General features: G+C 41.0%; 1 protein-coding gene and 2 long non-coding RNA genes across 4 annotated transcripts in view; 2 read left to right on the forward strand and 1 right to left on the reverse strand.

Moving 5' to 3' along the window:
• LOC309716326 lies at nt 1-10,557 on the forward strand. Of its 2 annotated transcripts, none has more exons than XR_014279405.1 (2): nt 1-44; nt 8,533-10,557. It is a non-coding gene; the product is annotated as an uncharacterized lncRNA (long non-coding RNA). The 2 variants fall into 2 exon arrangements; XR_014279406.1 differs by lacking the exon at nt 1-44 and adding an exon at nt 6,704-6,784.
• Nucleotides 9,416-19,623, reverse strand: part of tmem164 (transmembrane protein 164) — a 23,775-nt gene continuing 13,567 nt past the window's right edge. Inside the window, exons 3-6 of the mRNA XM_082550080.1 lie at nt 18,598-18,664; nt 16,881-16,959; nt 13,540-13,640; nt 9,416-10,830 (exon numbers count right to left, since the gene is read on the reverse strand). Coding sequence (XP_082406206.1) covers nt 10,624-10,830; nt 13,540-13,640; nt 16,881-16,959; nt 18,598-18,664 — 454 coding nt within the window. The 3' untranslated portion in view covers nt 9,416-10,623. The remainder of the gene's footprint in view (nt 10,831-13,539; nt 13,641-16,880; nt 16,960-18,597; nt 18,665-19,623) is intronic.
• On the forward strand, nt 16,925-18,880 carry LOC309716325. Its single transcript, XR_014279404.1, has 2 exons — nt 16,925-17,152; nt 18,803-18,880. It is a non-coding gene; the product is annotated as an uncharacterized lncRNA (long non-coding RNA).

Here is a 19,623-nt window from a genome sequence, read left to right on the forward strand (position 1 = left end):
GCAGGATAATATTTGGTGTAATTGGCAGAACAATGTGATCCCCCGTGAGTGTACTGGCATCTTATTTTCTTTTTAAACACCAAATTTGCCCTCAGCAATTCTCATTGTTTTGCATTGTACATGGAGGTTTCCCCTAATGAAAACTGTGAATGGTATGTTTACTAAGAGCACATTATGTTTCCTTTACCCTTGCTGTGATGGGGTGGAGGGCAATTTCCAGGCAAATCCTCAAAAAACAAAATCCATGAGATTCACCACAGTGCTGGAAACATTGCTCTGAGATTTTGGTCCATGTTGACACAGTTGTTGTACACACATGATACAAATCTACTAATGCTGCGGATCCCAACGCTGCTCTAGTGCAGGGGTGGGCAATCTCAGTCCACGAGGGCCGGTGTCCCTGCAGGTTTTAGATCTCACCTTGGGTCAACACACCTGAATCACATGATTAGTTCGTTACCAGGCCTCTAGAGAACTTCAGGACATGTTGAGGAGCTAATTTAGCAATTTAAATCAGCTGTGATGGATCAAGGACACATCTAAAACCTGCATGACACCGACTCTTGAGGCCGAGTTACCCCATTAAGCCATGACTAATAGCCTGAACCCTTGATATAAGACATGATGGATTCATGCTTTCACTGTTAACACCAAATTATTACCCTACCATCTGAATGTCGCAGAAGAAATCACGACTCACCTGAGTAGGCAACGTTTTTGCATTCTTCTGTTGTCTGCACCTGTGAGATCTGTAGCTTCTGCTTTTGCTAGCTGACAGAGGAGTAGTGGCTCATCTGCTTCAAGGTTTGAGAGGCTGTGTGTTGATTCTCCTCTGACCTCTGGCAACAACAAGGACATTTTTAACCCAGAGAACTTCTGCTCACTCTTTCAGGCCATTCTCTGTAAACCCTAGAGATTGTTATGTGGGAAAGTCCCAGCTAGATCAGCAATTTCTGAAATACTCTAACTTGCCAGTCTGGTACCATAAGCCATGTTCAATGCCACTTAAATCACCTTTCTTCATTCTAAAGCTCAGTTTGAACTTTGGCAGGTTCTCTGGTCCATGTCTACCTGCCTGTATGATTGGCTGTTAAGATTTTGTCGTTAACAACCAGATGACAATGTATACCTAATAAATTGGCTGTAAGCGTATGTGAATTGGCCCTTTAAATTTTGATCACATTTCAATCCCCCTGTAGCCTCATGTTAGTATGCAGTGTTCTATCAGTGCTTTTCTATAATTATTCAAAATGACTTCAGGCAACACATACTTTTATGATGTTTGGATTAGCAATGGAGCATGCTGGGTACATGCTGAGACAATGGGCTAAATGAAGATGTGATATTTCTGGCTCCAATAATTTAACGCAAAACTGGGCCATATTTGCATTTTGCAACCACTAGGCATCGTGAAATGATCCAAAGCTCAAATTATCAACACAATCATAACTGCTTTTTTAAAACTTAAGTATTTCCCTGAAGTCCTGCTGTGTTGTACCAGGGTGTAAAGTTCCATCTTTGCTAGGAAAATGTGCGCCAGATCACACTTTAAAACCCAAGAACAATGTGGTAATCATAAAATCAGAGCCAATCATGAGGCAGATAGATTACATCAGAACGCCACTTCAGGTTTCACTCCCACCTGGCAAAAACAAAACTTTGGGGCTGCAGTAGGCATAGTCTCACTATAACTGGCCAGTTGAAGGCAGGAAAAGTGTAGTCTGGTCTCATAAATCTCTATTTTCAATTCAGTTCAACTCAGTCGTATTTATATAGCACCAAATTAAAACATCAGTCACCTCAAGATATATTACAAAAAAAGAGAAAACCTCAGCAATAAACCCCGTATGAGTGAACACTTGACAACAGCGGGAAGGAAAAGCTCCCCTTAACAGGAAGAAACCTGTGGCAGAGTCAGGCTCAGGGAGGGGGAAGCTATCTGTGGTGAGGTGAGGAAGACAGGACAATAGACACACTGTAGAAGAGCCATAGATTAAAAACAACTAATGATTAAATGCAGTGCAAACTTTTTCAAAAGCCTAATTTTAAAAGCAGATAATTACTGTTGAAGCATCAAGATTTAGCTTCAACAGTGCAAATTCATTGACTGTGCCTTGTGCTAACAGTGTAGGCAGGTTATGGTGAAATGGTGCAGGGTTTTCCTGGCAGACTCTGGCCCCTCAATACCAATCAATCGTGGTTTGAACGTTATTACAGTCCACACATGCTGAATTACTACTCTGTAAGCTTTTATCTTTTAATGAATACCTAAAGCAGGGGTGTCAAACTCAAATACACAGTGGGCCAAAATTCAAAACTGGAACAAAGTCGCGGGCTAACGTTAATATTTATTGAAAAAAAAAAATCTTCCTCCAGATATAAGAATGAATCTTTTCTTATGGACTCAAACAAGCTTTGCTGAAAAACTGAATATGGAACAAGCAAAGCTTAATACTAAACAATATATATATTAGCTGTATAATACCAGTAGACCAGCTCTAATAGTAATTTGGTATGGCTTCGCGGGCCAAATGTAATTAGGCTGCGGGCCAAATTTGGCCCGCGGGCCAGAGTTTGACACCTATGACCTAAAGCAAGTTAATACATCATGTTGTCTTCAAAAGGTCTCACGAACATACCAGTGAATTCACTGGACTTTAATGGCCTCCCCACATGTCACAACATGTGAATCCCTTGAATATCTTTGGGATGTGGTATGAATATTGTACAATCTGCTCAAAACTAAGGATCCTTTGAGCAAAAGGAGCCTCTACCCAATATTAGCATTATGTTCCTAGTAAAGTGTTTAACAACGACTTAAAGATATCTATCTCAAAAATATGTGCCAACAACTTGATACGCAAGGTGTAAATTTAAACTGTGTTGTCTTGTTCAAAGCATGTAACAGCTGGTTGCTTCAACATTAAGAACAGAAAACTTGACAAACGTGGCATTAATGTATTGTAAAGCTCACAAATACACAAGTATTATTTTCATAATACACTACTGTTGGCATCAGTTTGTCCAATCTGCATGTTTTCTTCATGCTTCTTCAGTCTCTGCATTCTCTGGGTTGCCACCTTGTCATGGGCAGGGAGCTTGCGTGCCATAGGGACACTAAGAGCTGTGCCTTTTATGGTCACCCATGATGGACAGGTTAAAGGGTAGGAGCTTGGAGCAAGGATTGATTCCAGGTCGAGACCCTTATCCTATAAAAATTATTTTGAAACAGAAACATCAATGGTAGGAGGTGGTCCGTGTGCCTCCACCCCAGAGAGAAGGGTTACATCTCCTGTGTCTAGGTGCAGGTTGCCCCTCTGAGGGCGGGGGTACCTGGACCTGGGATATAGAGTATGTTTGGGGAGTGCGACTGTCTGTGCAGTGTCTATTTGTGTCTGTCTACACGTTGGGTGAGTGCCGAGTATTTGGTTGTGCATATGGGGTGGGAATGCACGTTTGTGTCCGCGTGCGCCTGTTCGTCTGTGTCTATATGTCAGGTTGGGTCTTAGACTCAACCTCTCTGGGTACATCTCAGGCCCTCTAAAGTACGGAGACCTATCTCCCCTCACCACACTCCCTGCCGGTGGCTGATGCCCTCAGACGTTGGTGTGTTGGTGGTCCTTGTCGTCTGGGGCTGGGCGCTCATGTATGTACCGGCTCACTCCTGGTGGCCGATTGGCGGGGCCTGGCGCCTGTGGCCTGGCTGGGCCCCTTCCGGGGGGTGGGATGCCCTCGGGCCTCTGGGCCTGAAGCTTGGTCCTCTCTGGCACAGCTGGCTGCCAGCAGAGCCCGCGGGCACGCCACTGCAACCCCCTCTGGCCTCTGCTCCGTAGCTGCGGGGGGACCTCTCCTTTGGGGCTCTACTCAGCTCTTCCCAGGAGGGTGGCACGGTTCCCCCCCTTTTGGTGGTCCTCCTCGGGTCCTTGTACTCTGGGGCCTCTGGATATCTGGGGCCTGGATCTCCTCCATACCTGCTTCATACCCTGGTGGACGGGGCTATGGCTCCCCAAACTCCCTAGCAGATCGTTACATGGAGAAACCTTTGGAATACAAGCATGCTGATCCACACAGGTATGCACACAGGTGTACACACGGGTGTTCACAGACGCGGACTAGAGCTTTCTTGGCTGCTGCCTCAAAGCACATTGTGCGCTGTCTATCTTGCGTGCTGCACAATAGCGTTTAATATTTAGTATCTACTGTTATCTACTGCTAGCTAGTTTATTGTGATGGTGCTGTTTTTTATTATGTTGCTCTTTTTTTGTTTGCTTTCTCTTCTGTTTTTTTTCTCCATACACCTGATCCATGTGTTTTTTTGTTTTTGTTTTTGTTTTTCTTTCTTCCCCCCCTTCTCACCGTCTCTTCTCCCCTTTGGTTTTCTTTCTCTCCCTCTCTTTCTTTCATTCTTTCTCCCTGTCCTAACCCCCAGTCATGTCTGTCCCGTTTGTAGCAACCGAAAATAAAATAAATTCATAATTATAATAAAGGTCAATCAAATGGACCAATATGGCAAGGCCATGATGATCCACTTGGTAAAATAAATCTGCTTGGCATCTTTCTTGGCCTTAAGACAACAATTCTGATCGCTAAAGATCCAAACGGGACACACACAAAAAAAAGAAACATCAATGGTAGAAAACTCCAAGACTCTAAGATGGGCATCTGAAGAATATGATGCTGTGTAATGAAAGCCAGGAGTTCTTGGAAGCCACAGGACCAAACACTCTTTCTCTGACACCCTAATTCGTGGGATATGGAAGACTGTGTACCAGAGTGGGAAGACTACACCAACAGGAGTAGAAATGCAAAAGTACAACATGACCCTGCTTGGAATGAGTGAGAAGATGATGAGGTTGGATTGGGCACATTCTATGGAATCCAGAGCATTACCAGAGAGGCCCTGACATAGAACTCCTCAAGGGAAAAGAAAGAAAGAAAGGTCAAGCTACACCTCCAGGCAAACTCCCAGAAAGTGGGCCTTACTTGGAACCAGCTAAAGGCAAAGACTCTAAATAACACCCAACAACAGATCTTGTTGATGGCCTGCACCCTATGGGATGAAGGGCTGAAACATGCATAGCTAGTAACAATTTTGATCTATCCGACACTTCAACTTCAACTTGGACATGTAACTACCGAATTTTGTAGAAATAATTAATACTCCACAAGAATTTATTGAAATAGCATGGCAAAAATGTTCACTTTTCTCCATTTATTCAATACATTATGATGAAATACCAACAAAATGATTGACATCCACATTAGCTTTGGTTGCACTTGTATTGCTCTATAACAAGCTATCAGTTTACAATAAGTCAGAACGCACCTGTTTAGCAGTTAGGTCAGTACAGCTAGCATGACTAGCCTTTTAATGCAATTATTTTTAACAGGATCCAGTACAGTGCAAATGTCTGCAGCCCCTCTCATTTCTCTATATTTTGCTCCAAAGGACACACTTTCAATTTTTTTAAGTGGCCTAGAGCAGCAGTTCCCCTGACTTTCTGAAGGTCTTTTTTTGGACACGGCTTTTCTTTGTACCTGACCATTTCTAGAGGAATGTTTTTCTGACCTATTAATCCCTCAAGCATAAAAAAATTCGAGGGATGAACCAGTGTTGTGCCTAAACTTAACTGACAGCTTAGCAAAGAACCAGCTTTAATTTTATCTTTAGGTGCTAGCAACCAGTCACAAAAACACTTTTGACAGGCACAAAATTGTATTTGTACACTAAGGTGATTCTGAGCATGGTGTGCAATGTCTCCCTAGAAACTGAGGAAACTGGACATTACAGGAAACAAGAAGAAGTGGTAGCATAAATTCTGTTCAATTCAATTTTATTTACATAGCACCAATTCAAAACAGCAGTCACCTCTGGCACTTCAGCTGATCCGTCTATGGTTTGTTGAAGCCACATGAGAGCTGGTCACATGCGTAGAGCGGCCATGGCAGTAGTTTGACTTGAAACGACTACTTTAAATTCTAAATTTTGACTCTGACTTTTTCTCAAAATTAACAATAATATTATTTTTCCTTAATCTGGCCATAATACTCCTTTGTATCTTTGAATGTCCTTCGATGAGCCGGGAGAACTATTCCTAAAGGCTACCTAAAGAAATTACAAGAGAGCTTGTCTAAAAGAGTTCAGGTTGTGCCTAACAATGTATTTCCAAGTATGTTGGCACATTTCAATAAATCCCTGCACTGATATCCCATTTTCCTTGCAAACTGTAAAGAAATGTGGGTCAAGACTTTTGCATAGCACTGCATATGCTATAATTTATACTAATTATATATAGGAAATACAAGTCAAACTAAGCATCTCTGCAATGAGACATAAAAGCAGCGCTATGCGGTTCTCTCTGTTGTAAAATGCATGTAGAATCTACACTATATTTAGAAAGTGGATATCATTATTAATGCATCATCTGACAGATTTCTATATTTGTGTTCTCATGAAAATAAATCAAAAAAAAAAAAAAAGAAAATGTGTGTGTGTTAGGGGTTGTGTGGAGCTGTGAACATAATAAGAGATTTCACATACTTGCTCTACTTTTCTACTATTTCTCCCACCGAAATGTCTGAGCTGCACTCCCGTCACAGTGTATCTGAAAATACTTGTTACATGACACTTTGGGGCTAAGAGCTCAGAGACAGTTGAGTGGCTCAGTCTGCTGCCTGCATGTAAGCACACGTGAACCCTGGCGTGAGGTCAAATCTGTCCGACACATCACATTCTCTCCTGAGTCTGCCTCCGGGCTTCCATCTGCCAGAATAAATGATATCGGTGAGTGAGGGAAATTAATGGTGGTGGTGTAAATGCAAGAAACGCCACCTCTTTCAATTTCTCTTGGATTCATTTTCTATAATTCGGAGCAATTATTATACGTCATGTGCCAAGAGTTACAAAACGTGCCATCGAGTTCCGTAATCAACCGTAACAAATCAAAAAGTTCCCTCCTTGGCCGAGCAGTATGTTACTTTGCTTACCAGTATTTCAAGGAGAGCAACGTGTATTGTAATCCAGCGTCTCTTTGCAGCCACTGCGGTGGTTTTAGATCAACCTCCACTCTTGACTGTCTGGAATCATGAGGTGCTACAGGCCCGTGAAGACTCTCTGCAGCTCACTTCAGTCAATATGCTGCACTTAAAGCTTTTTACCCTGTCTGGCCTCAGAGAGAACAGCCAACCGTAACGTACAGTGCTGAGGCTTGAGTGCTCATGAGTCATGCTGCAACTTGGCAGCAAACGGATTTTGTAGTATATCTGAAGGTCTTATTATCTGAAGAACAGTTTGACAATTTAGGACAAATTCATTCCCTTCTTGCAGAGATGTAAAATGAGAAGAAATGAATTTTGTGGTCTCCCTATTTAATCTTAGCCTTCAGTTGGTTTGTGATGATGGCTTTTTAACAAAAAAAAATAAAAAAAATTTTTTCCCTAGTTTGTAGCTACATGAATTGAGACTTTGTTAGTAACTTCTTGTAGCATAGCACCACCGTCTCTGACAAGCTCACTGTTTAGGATTCTCTCTCAACTTGGTTTGATATTTGGTTTGAATAATCCAGTTGGTTTTTGGCTGTGGTGTTCCCTTTTATACTGGCTATGTTACTACAGTTTGTGCTCAGTGTATGAAACGTGTGTGCAACCCTTATTAACAGGCGCAACAATAATAGGGGCAGAATGTTTGATGGATGGCTGTCCAAATTTAATCTAGCATGTCACTGTTTGTTGTCGAGTTGTGCTTGCTGCCTGTCAAATATGCTCCTACGGATATCAAGGTTGCAGAGAGAGTAACAGACAATACTGGTGGGACTGGGAGAAAACCGGTTTTTAAAATAGGCCGACGGTGGTTGTCAATCTTGAATCTAACAAGATGAGTAATTTGGTCTTTGCCACCTCCATCGCTCATTTCTAGTGAGCTTAATTAGATCAGCTCTTAAACTTTGCGGTCTCTCTGTTCTGTCTGAGTTTTAAGTCAATTCATAAAAATAATGAACTTAGTATGTCATGCTGGGTAATTTTTTTTCTAAAAATAAATAAATTCAAGATATTTGACAAGCATATTACATCCATTTTTATAGTCTCCCATTGTCAGACAAAAGCAATTGGATAATTGATGGGCAAGTAGGGCAGGTTCAGACCGGTTCCCTTGTTATTCTATGAGAAATTAAGCAGATAATAGAGTTGATCCAAGTGATAAATGTGCAATTTGTAGCTTTTCATCAAAACTCTCAATATGATGTACGAAGAGATACGAGTACAAATGAGGGAGGCCCTCATAAATTTAGAAAAAAAAAAAAAAAAGAAATGTAGAAGTGGCCAAATCAACAATCTGAAACATTCTTGCAAATAAGAAAAGCAGTGAGCAGCTCACTGTAAGGTCACAGAAGAACTACAGTATTCTTTCATTGGTTCAGAAAAACAACATCAACCAAATCATGAACACCCAAGGACACTTTTTAGACTTTAAAATTGTCTCAGTGTGAAATCAACACATGCCTAATTCATTCACTTCCACGTCTCCTTTTTCAGGGTCGCGGGGGGCGCTGGAGCCTATCCCAGCAGGGTACACCCTGGACAGGTCTCCTGGACACACACAACCATTCGCACTCACACCTAATTTAGAGTTTCCAATAACCTAACCCCACTAACTGAATGTCTTAGGACTGTGGGAGGAAGCCGGAGTACCCGGAGAGAACCCACACAAACACGGAAAGAACATGCAAACTCCACACAAAGGCCCTGGCGTGATGGTGGAATTGAACTCAGCACCTTCTTGCTGTGAGGCAACTGTGCTAACCACCGTCCTGCCCCATAAATGTGAAAACACGGTGTAAACCGCTCCAATATAAAGTCAGATTAGAATGTGGCAGACAAAAAGAGTCTGCACAGTTAGTTCTGCAAAAATTCCTAAAAAACTGATGCAAATTTTGTTTTAGCCAACCTTAAATTAAAGCTAAAAGTCTCTATTTTCATTACACTTGATTTAAAATCCACAGTGACAGTGCACAGAGGAAAAACTTTAAAAATATGTATTACAGTTCCAAAAAACCCCACAAAAAACTATGGACCTCATTATCAGCATGAGCGCTGTGGTGTGAAATCCTGAATTATAATTTATATTGTTTGAAGCAGGGCATTTTCTGCAGTGTAGAGCTTAGATACCTTTTTACTTCCATGCTGGCTGCATGGCAAATCCTCTTAATCTTCTCAGCTCTTTGTAACAATATGCACATTTCCCACAATGCCAGTCTATTTGGCGAGCTCCAATTCATGATCACGGTATTAACGGAGACACAAAGTGGTAATATCTGTTGGTCGTCAGCAGAATAAATTCAGATTTAATACTAACGCAAGCAACATGGTTAAAAGGCAAAAAATACACGCTTAAACATACACACAAGGAGAACTGTGATGAGCTACAATCACCTTTATTTTCAATACAGCACATACACTCAAACTGATAGAAATACAAAAGTTCCTCTTATCCCTTCTTTGCAGTGAAGTTTAGAATATGCTACAGTAATATACACACACATCCCTCATATTTGAAATGATACATACCATGACTGACATCTTCTAACTTATCAGTTAATACTTCCTTTCAAACGGGCCATGAATAAATGACCCACAGTGACCTGATGCAGAACATCAGATGCATTTCTTAAAATACAAACTGGAGTGTGGCTCGTTACAGTTGCGGTGGAGAGAATGGATGTTTTGTAAGATACATTAATCCAACCCAGAAAGACACTTTATCTTGGGAAACACCGAATTCCTCCCACTCGAGATTATACCTCACTTATTATGGTCTAACGGCACAATAAAACAAAGACTAATAAACAAAAAAACTCCTTCACAGAGATAATATTAACATCCCACTGTAGATTTCTGGATCCTCTTTCACTGCTTTGAGTCGCAGTCTGTCCCCTGATTATCACAACTGGAATGATCTGAACAAGTTGGAGACAGAAAGGCAAAAGAAACCTCCACGGCGATGCTTTCATAACCCGCACAGCCGTGGAGTCAAGTGGGAACAGAAGAACGCCAGAAAGCTTTCAGTCGTAACAACACTGAGAGTGTCAAACAGAAATCCTCACGCTATACACAGGCAGTAACTTTTACAACTGCTCAGATTTTCATTCAGCTCCAAAGTTCAAGTTTGAAGCAAATAAACTCGCTAACATATGATCTAGTGCAACTTTAAAAAACCCCCCCGACAACAATCAGAAAAGTGTAACAGCTGGAGATCAGTAGTGACATTTGGGTGACCCCTATTTTCTGTCCTCAAAGCTTAAAAAGAAGCAGCTGGAGTAATTGCCACAAATTCGCTGACATATTTCTGAAAATAAAAAACAAAAAACGAACAAGGGCTAAAATCTGGCCAACGCCACAATTCTAAGTGCCAGCTTTAAAATGCCCGGTACGTTTGTGCATGCAAGCCAACTACAACGCTAAAAGAATGACACGAAGATTCACTGGCCCTGAAATGCTCGCTTGTTTCTGTGAAACAAGTCTTAAAAGATGCATTAAAATGTTGATTTAAAAAGAAAGACACTGTAAAAGCAGGCATTTGGAGTAAAAGGAGTGAAAGGCTAGGTCTGAATGCACCTTCGTGGACATTCAGTCAACTTTCTTGCTGCGCAGTCTGAGTGTGTCCAGCAGGTATCTGCAGGCGGTGCCGCTGTGCTGCGAGAGGAGTGTGAGGAGCTTCCCGTGGATGAGCGTCAGCAAGGTCTGGTGGCCCGTCGCCCAAACCCGGTACCAAGGGCCGTAAAATGGATCGGACACAGCCGGGCAGAGCATGTTATTCAAGTTGACCTCAGTCGCCTGGAGGAGAGCAGAGACGAGACAGAGTAAGACCTAATTTGATGCCAATATGAATCCAAATTTATCCAGTGGATAATTCATTATTTTAATTTTTTTAAGCAAACATTATGGTTGACTTTGCTGTACATATCTTTACAATCATTCTCTTCCAATAGATTTCAGCTCCAAAAAGCAGACACCTAATTGACTGATGTCAGACTTCATTGCCTGGAAATCCTCCATGACTTATTAACCGGCTGTTGAATGAGTCGTATCATTGTAATTACTAAAGATTTTCAGGGGTTTTACAACCATTTAGTCAGCACATGCTAGAAAAGACAAACATCAGCACTGTGGGCCTTACAATCACAATTCATTGATTACTCTGTACTATCATTTTTCAATCAAGCAGCTACTCTCTGCCCTCTTTGTGCCAGAAACACCCTGGAACTTAAAGCTGATGAATTGCTTTGTTAGGGAATAATGCTGATTTGCATCCAGCAGAAAATAAACTGAATGTTGGTCCAAAATAGGAGATCAATTTGGAGGCAACAGGCTGCATAATTTTTTACTATAAACTCTAAAGTTGTGAACAAGCCAAACAGGGAGCATCAGTGGATCATCAATAATTAGGTGTTAATATCTCAGGATTTATGACTAACAATATCACACACACACTTTGTTAGGTACACCCGTTCAACTGCTCATTAATGCAAATATCTCAGCCAATCACGTGGCAGCAGCTCAATACCATTTAGGCATGTAGACATGGTAGAGACAATCTGAGTTCAAACGTAGCATCAGAATGAGGAAGAAAGGTGATTTAAGTGGCTTTGAATGTGGTTGTTGGCACCAGACTGGTTGGTCTGAGTATTTCATTAACTGCTGACCCAACTGGGAATTTTCCCACGCAGCCATCTCTAGGGTTTACAGAGAATGGTCTGAAAAGAAGAAAATACCCAGTGAGCAGCAGCTCTGCTGGTGAAAATGTGTCATTGATGCCAGAGGTCAGAGGAGAATGGCTGGACTGTAGGTATTCAGCAGAGCATCTCTCAACGCACAGCATGTCAAACCTTTAACCGGATGGCTACCACTGCTGCCAGCTAAGAACAGGAAACTGAAGCTACAATTCTCACTGCACAGCAAAATTGGACAGAAGATTAGAAAAACGTTGCTCGGTCTGATCTCTTGATTTTTGTTGTGTCATTCAGATGGTAGAGTCAGAGTCAGACTGTGGTTCAGGCTGCTGGTGCTGTAATGGTGTGGATATTTTCTTGGCACAGGTGGGGCCCCTTAGTACCAAAGTGAGCACGATTCAAACACCACAGCCTGCATGAACAAGCCAAACAGGGAGCTGACCGTGTCCATCCTTCTATAATCACAGCGTACCCCGTAATCTGCTTTCTTCAACAATGAGCTCACTGTACTCACTGGCCTCCACAGTCACCAGATCTCAGTTCAATAGAGAACCTTTGGGATTTGATACAACAGGATATTTGTATCATCTGCAGCAACTGCAGCAACTGGTACACAGGTTGTCCTTCCTTGAAGAATTTTGATAAGTATTACCAACAGCATGCTGACAACAGTCCACATGAAGCTCTGAGCCTGTGCTGTCACAGTTTGGCCCTCATCGCTCAGAAGCCTACGCCTGCCAAATTTTCCTGCTTCTATTACAAATAAACCTCACTCTTCCCTTTCTACCCCAGTGACACCCTGTTTAGTTTATTTTTATTACTCACTTATTATTTTTAAGAGTAGTATAAAGGAAATGCACCTACAGTTTGCTTGTACAAGCTGGTATAAAATGATCTGAATCAGCTCTTTCGGTTTTAATATTTACTTATTGTAAATTATTTATGTGAAAATTTAAGTATTAACTTTGTAAAATGGGAAAAAGAGGTTGTTTGTTGGTGTTCATAAGCACGTCGCATGTTCAGAAACAGGCCTAACATGTGTGCATCACTGTGGGGACCAGTTCAGACATGCATGGATTAAAAACATGACAATGATTATACCTGCTGTCTCTGTTTAGCTGCCTGCTGCAGACCAATCCAAAAATTGGCAGATGATTAACTATCCAGGACATATTGGGGGAAAAGTATGCATGTTGCTCAATGAGAAATCATCCAGAGTACTTAACTAAGCTCCATTTTATCAACTGCAGTGTGTAATGTTTTTTAGCTCTAGATAAAAGGCCATAATTTTAAATCCAAATATACATTTTCTTCACTTTTAAATTGACCAATAGTTCTCCTCGTGTGGGTTTTCACCCATAGTTCAAAGTTATGCGTGTTGGTCATTTTAAGTTGGATACGAGAGTAAATGGTTGCGATAGTGTTGACCTGCTCAGGGTGTACCCCGCCTAATGTCAGCTGAGACAGGCTCCAACCCCTCCTATGACAGAGTGGATGGGTGAATGGATGAACAGCTCTAGCTACACTGTGAACTCTAAACAAAAATATCTAGTATTTTCACAAGGGTTTGCTCATTAAGCTTAGACCTTAACAGTCTAGGCCAATGCTGAAATACTTTTTTCCCTCTGTACCTGTGTAACTACTATTTTTTAGGTTTATGTTATTATTTTTTTTAAAAACAAAAACCTACAATTTCAGTTTGTTTGTTTTTTAAATCTTAAAGCTTTACCACAACTTTATGTCTAAGGCAGTGATGGTGTAATAAAAATATAGTGAAATAGCACACAGTGTCCAGCAGAGGGCTCCATCTTACCAGGCCAAGGAGCTGCAGGAAGGTGAAGTGATAGAAGAACAGGATGCCTGTAGAGAGCACAGCCCACCACATATCTCCCAGAGGCTCAGGCTTGTACACACCTGCAAAAAGAAACACTTTGAGTTAAAGAGACAGCAAACACACAAAATGTGTCATATGTGCCAGTCCTGGCCACCTGTTTGACGACATGTAAACTAGAGAAGAACCAAAAGCTATTTCTATACACTTCCTCTTTTATGTGTCCTTAACACGTCAGCAGAGTTCATAGAGAGAAAGTGGAACCGCAGAAAAAACAAGAAACAGGATATGGTGTCAAACTGGCTTTTCCTGTTTGCTCATTGCTGGCATTCGGAGGACAAGTACCAGGAAGTCGTATCAAATGTGCTCTAATTGTACAACCTTAATTCTGAAGATATTGGCATGCTGTAAATGTAATGCAATTTAATGCTTTAAGCTGCATTTATGAATGGGACAGAAATTAGGCTCTGACAGGATCATTCCTGCTTTTAATGCAATGCACACTGAGGGAATGACAATCACAGGTTTCCAATATTGGTTTTCTGTGTTCTTTGCGCACAGAGATTTCTTCAGATTTTCTGAATTTTTGATGATAGAGATGCACTGTAGATGAGGAACATTAATCTGAAATGCAATTTATCGCAGAATGGAGAACCGCTGCCCATTTTCACTTTTTGTTGTTGCCATCAAAGTCAAAACAAGCTAATATTTTTCACATGTAAAATGTGTGAATTTAAAATGTGTTCTACTGTGAAGAAATTACAGCTTTGAGGTCTGCAAACCATTGCATTCTGCATTCATTTATATGCTAAACAGCATCCCAACTTTTCTGGAATTGGATTTGCATAGGCAAGAAAATAACCCCATCTGTTGAGCTCTACTGTTACATTGCTAATAAACATGATCAGGCACTTCTATTCTATTACTGGGTTACAAGCTTGAAAATTTGCATCGATGTCAGTTTTACCAGTTAAACAAGATGAACTGTCATCTGTGCTTACAGATCAAGGTTTGAATAAAGTTGAATAAACGTTGCTCCCACTGATGTCCTGCTTTAGACTCACTCATTTAGTTCCTTTTATCAACCCCTGGGTTTTAACAGCTCAGATGTCTTCAGTAAGAGCTGTGCTCATGTTCAAATCTGTCTGCATTCACAACACGTTGCATAAACAATTTTTAGGAACCATGTTAACTAGTTTACTGAGATTGGCAAAATCAAAAAGAGGCACACAACAAGGAAATAAGACTAGTTAACAAACTAGAAGTGAAACTTCCAGAGAGTAAACATAACTGAGTGTGGATCACCATGAGCTACAAAAAAAGGCATCACTCACCAAGTCCATAATCAGAAACTATAACCTGGTCGCTTTTTTAAACCCAAGTCCATATCCAGCTTTCAAAGGCTCTCTATTGTGCTTTACTGAGCTTTCAATAATGTCTAATGCATAATAGATCTACTGTTGCCAAATAATCAAAAAATTAGTCCAATAATTCAGTTAAACTTTAACTAATACAGTATCAAATCATAACAATAGTGGCCTCAAGCTTTACGCTGTAAAGTAAAGACACTACAATAATGCAGAGAAAAGCCTAATAATCAAAAAAGATTACCCCCTATGGGCAAGCACTTGGCGACAGTGGGAAGGAAAAACTCCCTTTTAAACAGGAAGAAACTTCTGGCACAAGGCGGCTCAGGGAGGGGTAGGCATCTGCCATGACGGGTTGGGATGGGGATTGGTGGTTGGGTTCAAGTGATGGTGTGTGAACAAAATAACTGTCAGTGAATTTTTTTCAAAGTTGTGCAGTCACATGGCTTGGACACACTGGTTTTTCCCTTAGTGGACAATTACAAGTAAGCACAAAGTTTTACCACAGACATTGTCAGTCGGGACACCACATGGACAAGGGGGACAAAGTCTTTTAATCTTTGAAATTCAGGTGTTTTGGCGCCTATTACCACATACACAAACACTTGCAGAAAAATAGGTTGTTTTACAGAGCTCTGTACTCGCTCTGTTGTAATACGAAGCCACCGTTGCAACAAGTCAGTGTTTGAAATGTCTGGGAGGGATGAAATTTCACAGTTATCTGTAAAAGGTCTTATTGCATCTAGGAGCGACAGAAACTTCAGCCCATGCCAAGCTACAGAGTGGGGTTCACAACTGTTGAAATGCACTATATGCAAAATTCACCAACACTCTTCTGACACCACTGTTAATTTTGTTGACCAATGATTTTCGTCATAGTTTTTGTCCATGACTTTTATCATCGGGCGAAAATAAGAAGATGGCTAAATAAAAACAAATGTAGGAGGGCAAAAACTATGATGAAATGTACTGACACTTCAGTGATTAAACATTTTACGAAAATATTCTGGAGAGATGCAATTCAAATCAGACATAATCAAGTTGTGTTGAAAGAAAGGACAAGTTTGGAAGTGATCTCCTTGTACTGTAAGGTTGGATGAGCACATTTGATCTGCCCCTGTGTGTGTGTGTGTTTGTTTTAATGGTCCAAATAGGTCCTAACTAAATCAAAATTTGCTGTCAAAATTACATGATAACTGCAGAGTCCCAAACCTCCTCTGACATTATCGTCAGCACAGAAACTGCAGTTGGTGCTTCGTAGTATGGGTTTCTCTGACATTAAGCACCAATGGCAGTTCCTATAGATGTAACATGTAAGAGGTGCAGTACTTTCAGCCATAAGCAGTATGAAATCTGCTATATAGAGATTGAGCAATTTAGTAGTACTGTTTGAAAGTTAGCTGTATTAAAGGGCCTCCTGTATATGGTTGTATGAGACTCCTTTTATGTCATCCAGGTCATTGTAGTCTAAAGAGCTAGGTTTTTATAGCGGGTTCACCCGAAACCTTGGCTGATTGTGACCTACACCCCTTTTCACATCTTGGCTCGTGTGATTAGGTGGAGGATCAACAGGGAGTTCATGACCCTCTTGGGGGGACACTCCCCTAGGACACATGTTAAATCTGGGATTCGACACCATTTGAACTTTGAACTGAAGAAGCTTCTCGGATGAGAGGTGAAACGTCTTCAAGCAACTTAAAGAAGTCCAGACGCTTTTCCTTCCAAGCTCTTTAGAGAACTCCTTTTAGTTAAACTGGTTTTATAGTTGCTCTTCAGTATCATCTATGTAAGTGGAAATGACCAAACAATCTTTCATTAACAGACACTGAACAGACAAAACAAAAAGCTGGTATCCACAGCATCTCAAATGACACAGACAAAAAGTGAATCCATCCATGGAGATATTATCACTTTGCTCGGCTGACATGTGAAAAGTCAGAATGAAGAAACACCTACCTCCTTTCCTGAAAAGATAAACAGGCACCAGGTACATCATGGAGTGCTGGATGTAATAGATCTCTTTCTCAAATGGCAGCTGAGAAAATGAAAAGCAAACAAACCATTTTAATTCTTTTACAGCACCCAGATACAGCAGAACAGCCCCCAACTTGCTCTGGGCCCTGAAATCTTAAAGACCTGTGGCCTCACAGTCTCCAGCTATGCTACTGCTTAACAAGCAACCATGACAGAACATTACCCAAGTGAACAAAGAGATGGAAGAACAGCAGGTACACCGTCTGTCTATTTTAGCTGCCTTTATAAGGCACCTTTCTTCTAAAAATGTATGGCCTCATTAATGATCACTGTCATCATACAAAATCTATAATAATAATAATAATAATAATAATAATAAAATTGTATGAAACTTGAGTGTTTACAGCAGTTTGAAGTTGGAGCTTTCGTTTCTCAGGGATTACGTGTACATATGTTGACCATGTTTTTTTTGTTTTTTTAAAACTGGGTGGAGTGGGTGGAGACGAGTGTCGCGGTGATTTGTGAAAGAAGAATGGCAGCAAAAGTGAAAGGGAAGATTTACAAGATTGCAGTCAGACTTGCTATGATGTCTGGTTTAGAAACAGTGGCGCAACCAAAAAGACAGCAGGAAGAGCTGCAGAGCCCAAGATAGATGGATAGTTTAGAAACAAGTGAATCTCATGGACATTTTAAAGACAAAAGTTAGAGAGGGAAGGCTGAGATGGTTTAGATATGTGCAGAGGACAGATGCAGTGCAAATATTGAACAACAGATGCTGAATATGGCTACACCCTTTGTTTGTCCTGCTGTCAGGCAGCAGGAAAAGGCAAAAGAGAAGATTTATGGATGTAAAGCAGGAGGACATGTAAAGGGTTGGTGTGACCGAGGAGAATGGTAGGAACAGGCTTAGATGGAGACAGATGATCCACTGTGTCGACCACGAAAGCATAATATGGGTTCCCTTTAATGGTATAACTCAAGAAACACATGAGATCTTTGTCCACAGTGTTTTTTTTAATTTACAAGTGACTGATGTAAACTGCCTCTTTTCCTGTTGGTTGGCAGGCACGTAATGTTCAGGGTGCAATCATAGTTTACTGTGCTCTGTAAGAAATACTGACATAAAGTTTATTGATGTTATAAAATGCAAAACAGCTGTGTAAGCCTTCATTCCCTGCTTGAGAAAAACAAGTTTATCTGATAGGGAACTGCAGATATGGCAGAACAGCTCAGCCTTATTTCTGTGAGAACTGTTATAAAAGGAAAAGCACTTAGTCTTAATGGCTATGCTGGGGTTTTTTTTTTAAGTTTAAAACTTACCAAAGTGACTTCATTCAAACAGATCAAGTTTAAATTTGTGAAATATCTCCTGCACCCACTCAAGCTGCGCCTTGAGTGAGTCAGAGCTTTCAATTTTAATTCAATCGTTTTATACGGCGCCAAATCATAACATAATCATCATCATAGGTCTCTTTACACAGCAAGTTCTAGAGCTTACGATATTATAGAGGAAACCAATGATACCTGCACAGACACAGTGTAGTCTTTTTCAACACAACATCGCCGTTCCAGAGGTAAGTGATAACATTCGTTTAGCTGCTCAGTGAGTGCGACACTTAACCTTGTACACCTTGGAGACCTAACAAAGGCTAGAAGAGGGCTGCTCATAAATGAGATCTGAAGATCACGGTCTACTTACCAGTCTGGTGTTGACTACAGGGAACATTAAAGCAAGTAATGCACCATTCAACATGTGGACCTGCAGCCTGAAAACAATAAAAATGTCAGACATTAAAAATACCTACAAGGTCACTTGCTATTTACCTAATCTGTGTAAACCTTTCTGAGTCATGTTAGTTTCTCTCCTGTCCTTCTGGTTTCACTTTGCTCTCTTCCCTCTCCAGACACAGAGCAGCGCAGAGGAGAGAAGTTACCGGGGTTGAGCTATGGTTAAAACAATAAAGGCTTTCTAACAAGTGTGAGTCTGTCTAAAGCATCTCTTTCAGATTTATCATCAATGAAAGAAAAGAGGAAAAAACAGAATAGGAGAGGGAGGGAAAAGGGCTGTTATTACTACACTCCCCTCTTGACTTCTGCAGGCCATTTGCCCTCCCCAAAGCATTCAACCCATAGAAGACTCTGCCACTACTGACATATGAATCAATTCCAGCTGATATAAGGGACAGAGGAACAGGTGGAGGACAGCTTAGATTCTATCCCATGTTGCCGAAAACCAATCAGACTCCTCCCTGATGCTGTTAGCAGCAGCTGCCTCTTACTCTTTGTCAAGGTCAGTTTCTTGTGGGAGCGCTTATTGTCTAAAGTCAGGTCAGTAAAGTTTCAGGCGATCACTCTCAAAATAAATTTGCTTTGATGTCACGATTTAACAAATCAGTGCATCCATCTACTCATTCAGACTAATTAGTATAATTTGGTTTGAAGCTTTTAGTTGCACCATCCAGCGCACACATATAGCCTATCTGCTCCTAGTGGGAGCTGCGATGCTTATTTAGTAAACCTGTATAAATAAACCCAGCATAAGGAAAAATGTGTCTTTTGAACTAACATTAATGTTAAGAGGCTCCAAATACAGAACAGAAGCCAAGGAGCATGTGTGTCAGAGTGTGGAGCTCCATCTATCTCCTGTGACTGCTCTTTTTGTCAAATGAGCCAAAATAACTGTTGTGACAGACGAGGTCGCCGGGAAAACAGCAGTGCCGAAGTA

The sequence above is a fragment of the Aulonocara stuartgranti genome (assembly GCF_965226115.1).
Source record: "Aulonocara stuartgranti genome assembly, chromosome: 10".
NCBI classification, from domain to species: domain Eukaryota; kingdom Metazoa; phylum Chordata; class Actinopteri; order Cichliformes; family Cichlidae; genus Aulonocara; species Aulonocara stuartgranti.